Source organism: Budorcas taxicolor, chromosome 23, assembly GCF_023091745.1.
Source record: "Budorcas taxicolor isolate Tak-1 chromosome 23, Takin1.1, whole genome shotgun sequence".
In the NCBI taxonomy this organism is placed as follows: Eukaryota; Metazoa; Chordata; class Mammalia; order Artiodactyla; family Bovidae; genus Budorcas; species Budorcas taxicolor.
In genome coordinates, this window is record NC_068932.1 from 34094522 (window position 1) to 34106604 (window position 12083).

Genomic DNA, 12083 nt, shown 5'->3' on the forward strand with positions numbered 1-12083 from the left:
TTAAACCTCTGATCTGTACCGTTTGATTTCCTGGGTCGTAGCTGGAAGAGAGTGTTCTTCACCCACCCCACCAGCTGCTACAGGACCACCTGCCCAGGTATAGTCTGCCTCTTTGATCCTCCTGTTCTTTCTGGTCCTGGGATGAGGCTGGCTTCCAAAGGGGCATTTGTACTCCTGGGGCAGCAAGTAGGGTTGGACCCGGCTCCAGGGCAGAGGCACGGGGATTTCAGAGGCAGAGCAACATGCTTGTGTGGTACTCAATGCTTCCCTCATTCAGCAGTATCTTTTCACTGAGAATGGAGTGAAGCTTTGGAATTACTTCCTTAACTGGGACTCTGCTTTTACATGAGGCAGAGCAGGGTATGCACTGACCCCTAGCTTTGCAAACAGAAAACCTCCTATCTAGCACCAAACCCAGAGCAAGATACCTGAGCCTTACTTTCTTCCTCTGTAAAATGAGGGCAATGTTTGCCCCTTGTCTGGGCTCCCCGTCTCCCTACTCTGGATGGTAGAGGGTACCATACATGGACTCCTAGGGGAGATTCAGTAGATGATGTCCACCCAAGTGCTTCATCAGTTTCAAAGTCCCCAGCAAACAGGAGGACTTATCAACCCCATTAAGATCATTCAGCCTGGCTCCCCAGTGGGCCCTCCCTACTCATCACTCTTGGGTCTAGAGCACCTCACAGATGCAGGAGCATGGCAGTTGGTTGTCTTGGCATCAGTGCTTGTATGGATTTGCTGCTCCTAATGAGGTCAGGTGCCCGGCCCCTGAAAAGCCAAAGGCTTGTGTGCAGGTGGGAGGGTACTTCCTACCTGGGGTTAGGTGATCCACTGGGCATCTTAAAGTTCTAAGGTGGCTGGCCTCTGACAGCTGGCAGGAACTGAAAGCCTGGTTGTTTCCACTTAGAAATAAAAGGTCAGGGATTTACGGTTTTGAAAGCAGAGTAACTTGGGTTTGAGTCCTAGCTCTGCCACTTTCCAAGTAGCTAACCTTCAGCAAGTGACTTCGGTTTGTTGAGTTTCAGCTTCCTGTCTGTGACATGGGGGTTCACAGTACTTGCTTCATTTGGTTGTATCAGTGAAATGAGATCATGCATGTGTAACCCTCAGCTCACTTCAGTTCACTCACTCAGTCGTGTCCGACTCTGCGACACCATGGACTGCAGCACGCCAGGCTCCCCTGTCCATCACCGACTCCGGAGCTTACTCAAACTGGTGTCCATTGCGTCAGTGATGCCATCCAACATCTCATCCTCTGTCGTCCCTTTCTCCTCCCACCTTCAATCTTTCCAGCATCAGGGTCTTTTCCAAGGAGTCAGTTCTTCACATTAGGTGGCCAAAGTATTGGAGTTTCAGCTTCAACATCAGTCCTTCCAATGACTATTCAGGACTGATTTCCTTTAGGATGGACTGGTTGGATCTCCTTGCAGTCCAAGGGACTCTCAAGAGTCTTCTCCAACACCACAGTTCAAAAGCATCAGTTCTTCAGTGCTCAGCTTTCCTTACGGTCCAACTCTGACATCCATACATGACTACTGGAAAAACCATAGCTTTGACTAGACGGACCTTTGTTAGTAATGTCTCTACTTTTTAATATGCTGTCTAGGTTGGTCATAGCTTTTCTTCCAAGGAGCAAGTGTCTTTTAATTTCGCAGTACCTGACCCATAATAGCCGCTCATTTAAAGGCCACTGTTGGCACTGTTAATGAACTCCCAGTCATTTCCATGAAACTCCAGCTGATAGGACTGCAGGCCTGGGTGCCCAAAGTTACTCTCAATTCCTACCTTTCAAAAGTATACACTTTAATTACAATCATGTGACCACTAAGTAATATATTAACATTTTTAAGGTATTGGGGGGGTGTCGAATCCTACATATGAATATTCACTGGAAGGACCGAATGAATAAAACTTCATAGTTTTAAAAAATCTTCAACTTCACCACCCCATCTTCACCATCCTTCACCATTTTCAGCTGAAGCTCCAATACTTTGGCCATGTGATACTAAGAATGGGCTCATTGGAAAAGACCCTGATGCTGGAAAAAGATTGAGGGCAGGAGGAGAAGGAGGCGACAGAGGATGAGACGGTTGGATGGCATCTCTGACTCAACAGACATGAGTTTGAACAAGCTCTGGGAGATAGTGAGGGACAGGGAAGCCTGGCATGCTGCAGTTCATGGGCTTGCAACAGTCAGACACGACTTAGCAACTGAACAACAACATATGAGTGGGTGTGGAAGGGGAGACATAATTCAGTCTGTAACATGTGCTCCCAGTATCAGAGCCATGGGATATTGGCAGGTCCACAGTGAGCCTATACTTCACACAGAGCATTAACTGAGCCCACCACTGAGTGTCTATTACTTCCCACACCCTAACCCCTCATTGGCTGTCCTTCCCATCTTTGCTACCGGTGTTGAGACCAATTTCCTAGTGCATCCCGGGAAAGGAAGGGGCCGGGCCCTGGTGGGGCAGGGTGGCCAAAGCCCTTCCATCTCTGGGCGGATGTGCCAGGCTCTTAACAGGCATCTCTCTGGTAGGCCCCTGTGACTCACAGCCCTGCCAGAATGGAGGCACGTGTGTTCCAGAAGGACCGGACAGGTACAACTGCCTTTGCCCGCCAGCCTTTGGAAGGGAAGCCAACTGTGGTACGTGTGCCCGGGACTTCCCAGACTCCAGTTACTGGGGAGCAGTGGAGTCCGGGCTCCTGCTGTTTGTCTGCAACCCTGTTAGCCACTAGGTAGGAAGTGGCCCATGGACAGAGGAGCCTGGTGGGCTATAGCCCACGGCGTCGCAAAGAGTCAGACACGACTGAGCGACTTCACTTTCACTTTCACTTTCAGGAAGTGGCCCAGGAGTTAGTGCATTTCAAGTACACCACTGAGCTGATGTCTCAGATGATACCCTGAGGGCTCCAGGGTATATAACTCGGGGGTTAGAGGTCTGGGTAGGACACGGCCCCTAGCTTCTTAGCTTTAGAATGGCCACTGCTTGATCTGTGGGCATCAGAGAGCCCAGCTGTAGGCTGGAGCCAGCCCATCAGGTTCATGGTTCTGGGCAGTGTCGCTTCCCCCCTCTTCCAGAAGAGGAATGAGAAGCCCTGACCCGTCTTGATTCTAAAACTGTGAAGATTATAATTGACTTTATTGCCCTGTGGTTATGGGAGTTTGCAAGAAGATTCCGTACGTAAAGTGCTCAGCACAATGCTTGACACAGAGGATGGGACTTGTTAAATAATAACTTTTTAAAAACTGTCGCGCTAGGTCAATTGGAGACTTATCTGGGAAAAAGTATATCTTGATTCCCCTGCCTCACAAGTTATACAAAAATCAATTCCAGATGGATCATTGATTTACCTGTAGAGAGCAAAGCTGTGAAGCTTCTGGAAGAAAACATAGGAGCCTGTTTTCATGATTTGGGGGTAGACAGAGATTTCTCCAACAGGACACAAGAAGCACTAAGCATAGTGGGGGAAGAGTATAGATTCCATTTTTCTTTTGAAAAAGAGGTGAGACAGCAAGACCCTGGGTGGGAGCCGGGAGCCCTGTCTAACTCGGTGATGGGCTCTGGTCACTAGCCTTGCAGCCTCAGTGTTATGGCCCCATCCCTCTCCTAGGAGGGGGGTGGCTCAGCCCCATGTGGGGTTGGGCATCCCAGGTGGGACGGTGGTTCACGTGCTCCCCAGGGTGACTGCAGCTGTGTCCCGGCAGCTCTGAATCTGAGCCTGGAGTGCAGAGTGGACGTCCTGTTCCTGCTGGCCGGCTCAGCGGATGCCACCCCGGAGGGCTTCCAGCGGGCCAAGGCCTTCGTGAAGCTGTTTGTGCGGGCAGCCCTGGCCGGAGACTCCCGGGCACGTGTGGGTGTGGCTCTCTATGGCGCAGAGCTGACCGTGGCCGTGCCAGTGGGCGAGTATCAGGACGTGCCGGACCTGGTCCGGAGCCTCGACGGCCTGCACTTCGACGGTGGCGCCACCCTGACGGGCCGGGCCCTGCAGCAGGTGGCAGAGCGTGGCTTCGGGAGTGCCCCCAGGACAGGCCTGGACCGGCCTCAACGGGCGGTGGTCCTGATGACCGAGGCACGCTCCCAGGATGAGGTGGCCGGCCCGGCGGGTTTTGCGAGGGCCTGGGAGCTGCTCCTGCTGGGTGTGGGCAGCGAGGACGTGCGGGCGGAACTGGAGATCATCACTGGTGGCGCAGAGAGTGTGCTGACCTACACCAGCCCGCAGGACCTATTCGACCAAATCCCAAAGCTGCAGGGCAAGCTGTGCAGCCGGGCACGCCCAGGTAGGGACCATCCCCACACCCGTGCCAACTGCGGGCCAGCCCTTCCTGACCCGGGGGCCAGCCGGCCAGTGGTAGAACCTTCCACCTTTTGGTAGGGACTTAACCAGGGCCTCTGATGCAGGCTGGAGCCGCAGCCCCAGTTTTTTTTTTCATATACGAGCCTTGTGATGAGTAACTTCTCAGTTTTGTTGTTGTTCAGTTGCTAAGTCATGTCTGACTCTTTGCAACCCCGTGGATCCTTTGTCCTCCACTGTCTCCCAGAGTTTGCTCAAATTCAAGTCCCCTGAGTTGTGATGCTGTCTAACCATCTCATTTTACTGGTCACCACAATCTGACAAATAGTAGCACCGCCCAAGGGGCTTTTATGAGGATTACGTAGGGCAAGCAAGATGCACAATAGTACAGAGTAAGCTCAGAGTGTGCACTCAGAATTGCAGGTATCACTGTTATTAATTTTTATTGTTATAGTTAACAAGGAGCTCTGAACCTACTACGTGTAACTCTAGAACGGCAGCTTCCCAGTTTCTTTTTGACAAGAAAGAAATGCATTCCCAGTACACACATGTGCCTATACAAGCATAAATGTCTAGAACAAGCCAAGCCTTTCCTGAAATGCTACTTGCCATTTCTACCTGAGATGCGTTCTGAAATCATTCTGTTCTATGACCCATGTTGATTTCCATGACCCACCACTAGCGGGTGCCCTGGCAAACAAAACCTGGGTGTAGATATCCCCATCAGGGGTGGGGGGCCTGGCCCATGGTCAGAGACAGGAGTAGGTGAAACACACCCTCCACAGGGCTCCCGACTTCTCCTCTAAAGAAGCTGCATGTGGATTTCAGCTTCTCAGCCCCAGGTGTCACTCTCACCAATGGTGAGACATTCCCTCCTGCTGGGGGAAGGACAGGGCTCTCTGCCTGCCCACCTCCACTGTGCCCCTCCAGTCTTATCTTCCTTTGGCAGCCAGAGGATTTTTTAAAAAATAGTTTTAGATTCACAGAAAAACTGTGACAATGGTAGAGTTCACCTGTGTTCCATCTTCAGTGTCCCTCTTGTAAGATGTTAACCAGGTACAGTTGTCACAATTAATGAACCAACATTGATGTTGTTCAGTCGCTTAGTTGTGTCCAACCCTTTGCAACCTCGTGGACTATAGCACGCCAGGCTTCCCTGTCCTTCACCATCTCCTGGAGTTTTCTCAGTCTCATGTCCACTGAGTCAGTGATGCCATCCAACCATCTCATCCTCTGGTGCCCCCTTCTCCTCCTGCCTTCAATCCTTCCCAGCATCCATGTCTTTTCTAATGAGTTGGGTGTTGCCATCAGGTGGCCAAAGTATCGAAACTTCAACTTCAGTATCAGTCCTTCCAATGACTATTCAGGACTGATTTTCTTTAGGATTGATTGGTTTGATCACCTTGCTGTCCAAGGGACTCTCAAGAGCCTTCTCCAGCACTGCAATTCAAAAGCATCAATTCTTTGGTGCTCAGCCTTCTTTATGGTCCAGCTCACACATTTGTACATGACTACTGGAAAAACTGTAGCTTTGACTATCTGGACCTTTGTTGGCCAAGTGATATCTCTGCTTTTTAATACGATGTCTAGGTTTGTCATAGCTTTCCTTCCAAGGAGCATCTTTTAATTTCATGGCTGCAGTCACTCGTCTGCTGGAGCCCAAGGAAATAAAATCTGTCACTGTTTCCACTTTTCCCCTTCTATTTGCCATGAAATGATGGGGCTGAGTGCCATGATCTTAGTTTTTTGAGTTTTAAGGCAGCTTTTTCACTCTCCTCTTTTACCCTCATCAAGAGGCTCTTTAGTTTCTCTTTGCTTTATGCCATTAGAGTGATATCAGAATATATGAGGTTGTTGCTGTTTCTCCCAGCAATTTCAGTTTGTGCTTCATCCAGCCTGGCATTTCCCTTGATGTACTCTAGTAGCCTATAGGTTAAATAAGCAAGGTGACAATATATAGCTTTGATGTACTCCTTTCCCAATTTGGAACCAGTCAGTTGTTCCATGTCTGGTCCTAACTGTTGCTTCTTGACCTGTAGAGTGGTCTGGTATTCCCTCTCTTTAAGAATTTTCCACAGTTTGTTGTGATCCACATAGTCAAAGGCTTTAGTGTAGTCAATGAAACAGATGTTTTTCTGGAATTCCCTAGCTTTCTCTATGATCCAGTGAATGTTAGCAATTTGATCTATGGTTCCTCTGCCTTTTCTAAACCCATTTTGTACATCTGGAAGTTCTCGGTTCAGGTACTGCTGAAGACTGGCCTGAAGGATTTTGAGTATTACCTTGCTAGCATGCAAATTGAGTACAGTTATGCAGTAGTTTGAACATTCTTTGCATTGCCTTTCTTTGGGACTGGAATGAAAACTGACCTTTTCCAGTCGTGTGGCCACTGAGTTTTCCAAATTTGCTGCTATATTGAGTGCAGCACTTTAACAGCATCATTTTTAAGGATTTGAAATAGCTCAGCTGGAATTCCATCACTTCCACTCGCTTTATTGGTAATAATGCTTCCTAAGGCCCATTTTACTTCACACACCAAGATGTCTGGCTCTAGGTGAGTACCCACACCATCGTGGTTATCCAGGTCATTAAGACCTTTATGGTATAGTTTTTCTGTGTATTCTTGCCGCCTCTTCTTAATCTCTTTGCTTCTGTTAGCTCCTTGCCAATTCTGTCCTTCATTGTGTCTAGTTTTGCATGAAATGTTCCCTTGGTATCTCCAATATTCTTGGAAAGGTCTCTAATCTTTCCCAGTCTATTGTTTATTTCTTTACATTGTTCACTTTAAGAAGGCCTTCCGTTCTCTCTTTGCTATTCTCTGGAACTCTGCATTCAGTGGGGTATATCTTTCTCTTTCTCCTTTGCTTTTTGCCTTCTTTCCTTTTCTCAGCTATTTGTAAAGCCTCCTCAGAGAACCATTTTGCCTTCTTGCATTTCTTTTTCTTGGGGCTGCTTTTGGTCACTGCCTCCTGTACAGTGGTACAAACCTCTGTCCATCGTTGGTCATTATTTATGACAGTCTGCACTTTATCCCAGCTTCCTTAGTTGTTACCTAATGTCTTTTTTCTGTTCCAAGGATCCCATCCAGGATAAATTTTATATTTAGTCTTCCCGTCTTCTTAGACTCCTCTTGGCTATGACAGTTTCTCGGACTCTTCTCATGCTAGAGTGGTTTTAAAAAACTAGTAAGTCGGACCCTCTTACTGCGTACTTTACTCCTGGTGGGCTACAGTCCATGGGGTCACAAGAATCGGACACAACTTAGCGACTAAACCACCACTGCCATACAGTTCATGGCACCTGGAGGCATAGACTGAGCCTCAGAGCCCCACGGCTTACATCAGCAGTTGTTTATTCCTCTCCCATCACAGTTCAGAGGTGAGCAGCCTGGGCCGGCAGGATGGTTCAGTTGTCTGTTAACTCCAGGGCCGCTGTTTCTCAGACAGCAGGAAGAGGGCAGAGGGGAAGTGGAAGGCAGGCAGCTTCCTTTTGGGGATCTAACTTGGAAATTGCAGTTACTTTCCATTACATCCCACCGGAGAGAACTATCATGTGGCCACATCCAGCTGCCAGAGGGGAGGCTGAGGATGGTCCAGCTGAGCCTTCGTGTGTCCTGCTTTTCTTCCAGGAGAGGGTGGAGGCCGGATGCTGTGGTGGAGACCGGCTGACCTGGGCTCTGATCACCCCAGAACAGCACACCCCCGCCCCGGCTTCCCCCTGAGGGCCGCTTTGCTTGTTCTACAGGCTGCCAGGCCCAGTCGCTGGACCTGGCCTTCATGCTGGACGCCTCGGTCTCAGTGGGGCCCAAGAACTTCGCCCAGATGCAGAGCTTCGTGAGAAGCTGCGCCCTCCGGTTTGACGTGAACCCCGATGTGACGCAGATCGGCCTGGTGGTGTATGGCGGCCACGTCCAGACAGCCTTCGGGCTGGACACCCACCTTAGCCGTGCTGCAGTGCTGCGGGCCCTGAGCCAGGCCCCCTACCTGGGAGGGGTGGGCTCGGCAGGCACGGCCTTGCTGCACATCTATGACAAGGTGATGACGGTCCGGGGCGGCGCCCGGCCTGGCGTCCCCAAGGTGGTGGTGGTGGTCACGGGTGGGAGCGGGGTGGAGGACGCGGCTGTCCCGGCCCAGAAGCTGAGGGACAACGGCGTCTCGGTCTTGGTGGTGGGTGTGGGGCCCGTCCTGAGGGAGGCACTGCGGAGGCTCGCGGGTCCCCGCGACGCCCTGATCCACGTGGCAGCCTACGCAGACCTGAGCCACCACCAGGATGCACTCATCGAGTGGATATGCAGAGGTGAGTGGGGGAATCCGCAACTTCGGGGTTGCCTCCGAAGGGTGGACCTCAGCCAGAGCCTTCATGGACATCCCTACGGGGACAGCAGCTCCTTCCAACTACCGGGGACTTTCCATGCGCCGGGCTCTGTGCTAAATCCCGCGTGGGAGGCACACACAAGTCCCCTTTTAAGGTGCAGAGAATTTTAGACAAGTATCTCTCCCCAAACTTAATATATGCTGCTGCTAAGTCGCTTCAGTCGTGTCCGACTCTGTGCGACCCCATAGACGGCACCCCACCTAAAAAGAAGAGATTTGTTAGGATATCCACCAAGACCCCAGGATGGCACGGACCTTGCTAGGAACAGACCCAGCCAGGGTAGCCTGACTTCAAGCCTCCTTTTACTAGGAACATTCTCTGCACCTTTTAAAAAGCCTGTGGCTGTAATAATGATAGTGAGCACTGCTGTGTGCTCAGCCCATCTTAAAGAAAGAGGCTGCTTGCCTGCAGGAAGGCTGAATGGAGGCTGGGGCCCACTCGTGTGCTCACCTGTGGCTCAAGGGCCCACAGAACCACTGTGACGTGTAAGACCCTGCTCCTGTGGCCTCACCTTTGTCCTGGGTGAGGGTAGGGTCCGCAGGGCTGACCCAGGCTTGGTCTCCTGACACGTCCTCCCGTCCTCCCTTGCAGAAGCCAAGCGGCCAGTTAACCTCTGCAAACCCAGCCCATGCATGAACGAGGGCACCTGTGTCCTGCGCAATGGGAGCTACCGCTGCGAGTGCCAGGGTGGCTGGGAGGGCCCCCACTGCGAGAACCGTGAGTGTTGCATCAGCTCCCACGTAGGGGCTGGGGTGGTGTTCTCAGTCCTCCTGTTCCCCAGGACTGTAGCCAAAGGAGGCTCTAGGGCATCGATGGAAGGAGTCAGTCATTGGTTCATTCATACATGAAACATTTAATGGGTGCCCCCTACATCCCAGGTGCCATGCTGGGTGAGAGGAACAGAGCAGGAAACAAGACATTGAGAATCTCTGCCCTCCTGAGGGTTCTAGTGAGGGAGAGACAACCGGTAAGTTCAGCATGTAGTGTAGTAGATGGTTCTGAGCACCAAAGAATTGATGCTTTTGAACTGTGGTATTGGAGAAGGCTCTTGAGAGTCCTTTGGACTGCAAGGAGATCCACCCAGTCCATCCTAAAGGAAGTCTATCCTGAATATTCATTGGAAGGACTGATGCTGAAGCTTCAATCCTTTGGCCACCTAACTTGAAGAACTGACTCCTTGGAAAAGACCCTGATGCTGGGAAAGACTGAAGACAGGAGGAGAAGGGGACGACAGAGGATGAGATGGTTGAATGGTATCACTGACTCAATGGACATGACTTTGAGGAAGCTCAGTGAGTTGGTGATGGACAGGGAAGCCTGGTGTGCTGCAGTCCATGGGGTAGCAAAGAGTCAGACATGACTGAGTGACTGAACGGAACACACTCTGATGAAAATCTGAGGAGACTGTTGGGGAGGAGCACAGTGGACACAGAGTAACTGGAACACAGGCAGAGGACATGGGCACAGGTTCGAGTGGGTGGGTGGATGGGGCAGTGAAAGTTGCTGGGAGTTCTTTTTTTGAGTGTCTATTTGCTCAACAGAGAGTGAGGGCATGGAGGAGGTGCTGGAGGTTTGAGGAAAGAAGAGAATTAGTAACCATTTAGGAGAGAGGAGACTAGAGTACGGGCATAGAAAAATGATTGTTGCACAGCCTCCTAGGTGACCCCTGTGACTGCTGCTCATGAATTTAAAGGTAGAAAAGCCAGCAACAGCCAGTGGACGATTCGCATTGGAGCCCTGCGTTTGCAGGCCCTGGCAGAGGTGGTTTTCCTAATACGGGGAGGGCTGTGAGGGGCACTTTCTGCTTGGCTTAGCCTAAGCGCAAGGCACAATGGGGCCCATAAGGTTGCTAGTTGGTTAAGAAGAGGACTCAGACCCTCACATCCTCAAAGTTCACTTCTTTCCTAGGGGCCTTGAGAGGAGATGCCCTCAAGGCACGTGGCTCCAGCCGAGAGCCTGCAGGAGGGCAGCCACTGAGCCCCTCCCAGCTGGGCCTACAAAGAAGGCCTGGGCCCCCTGGGCACTGAAAGGGAGCCTACCTTCAGCAGAGAACCCTGTCTGTGGTCTCTGCCTCCAGCCCCGTCTGAACCCTCCTGCCCACTGTCCTGCCCCAGGGAGAAGAGGGGGCCTAGCTGCAGACAGAGCTACCCAGGGACATGGTAGCAGCTGGTTACCCGCTTCACGACCACACTGAGAACTCTTCACATGTTTTGCTGACCGAATTGTGCACTGTCGAGCTGGTGCCATCTGCCGCGTGTCCCCCGAGGAGCAGCAGAGGAACCTGGAGACTTCTGATGGCCTGTTTGAAGCTCACATTGCCCACAGTGATGGCTAAACAGGACATTGCTGGGACAGTTATGCCCAAGAAGGCAGTGATGACAGACCCCTGACTCGATGATGGCATCTCAGGATGGACGGAGGGTGGACTTTTAAACACATCTTTCCCTGAAGATGCTCCAGATGCATTCATTCTATAGTCTGAAGAGGGGCTTGGGCGGCATTGTGACTTGTTCTGGTGACGGGATCCCTGTGTGGGACTTGGAAAGGCCTCAGACTGGAAGGAGACTGACTGACCAGCTCTTTGCCTGAGGGGGAGGGGCTGAGTGTGCAAACAGCCCTGGGGGGGAGGGGCTAAGTGTGCAAACAGCCCTGGCCCCGAGGGGCCACCTAAGCTGACCAGCACTCCCTTCGAGAGGCTTCTTAGTGTTTACTTAAGAGGGTTCATTGTGGGGGTGTTTCTTGAGTGCCTGTCTTACTCAAAAAGGGGGTCAAAAAGGAGCAGAATTCTTCAACTCAGTCAAGGTAGAACAAAGAGATTTGAAGGGGTTGGCTTTTTTCGATATAGATCTTATGCTGCCTTGGTTTTAGTTTTGTTTTTCATACCTGGTTTTAAAAGGAATATTTCAAGAAGTGACATTGGTTGTGTTTATTTAACAGGAGCATTTGTCCCTAAATGGCAAAAAGGCTTAGATAGCATATTCTCTGGCGAACTGCATATTTGCTTATCCCACAGTCCTTAACAAATCAATTCTCTGCCCAGGTGGTCGAGTTGGGAGTTGGTTTTCAGTAGAAGCCTTTGCAGAGCTCTGATTTAAATCCAGACACTTTATCATAGTTTTTATTTTTAATGTAAATACCTTAATGTGATATTTTATGGGCAAACATTCAAGGCTACGTTGATTTAAATACTGCTTTTAGCTTTAAGAACTTCAGGATTTCTGGTGCAAAGTACTTGGAAGGTCATCACTGTGGTTTTATTAGATGTTAAAAACAAGTCCAGTGTGCCAAGCACTGTGCATGACAGTCATTTCCATTCCAGTCGTAGCCTTCTGCCAAGGCAAAAGCAATATCAGAGCAGAGTCACGTGCCCACCCGGTAGGTGCTGATGGCTGATGTTAGAGAACTCC

General features: G+C 50.7%; 1 protein-coding gene across 1 annotated transcript in view; it reads left to right on the forward strand.

The window, feature by feature from the left end:
- The window catches only part of VWA2 (von Willebrand factor A domain containing 2), a 49420-nt gene extending 38717 nt beyond the window's left edge, over positions 1-10703 (forward strand). Inside the window, 6 exon segments of the mRNA XM_052661111.1 lie at positions 42-97; positions 2546-2653; positions 3716-4288; positions 8047-8598; positions 9268-9393; positions 10585-10703. Coding sequence (XP_052517071.1) covers positions 42-97; positions 2546-2653; positions 3716-4288; positions 8047-8598; positions 9268-9393; positions 10585-10703 — 1534 coding nt within the window.
- The last annotated feature ends 1380 nt before the right edge of the window (positions 10704-12083 follow it).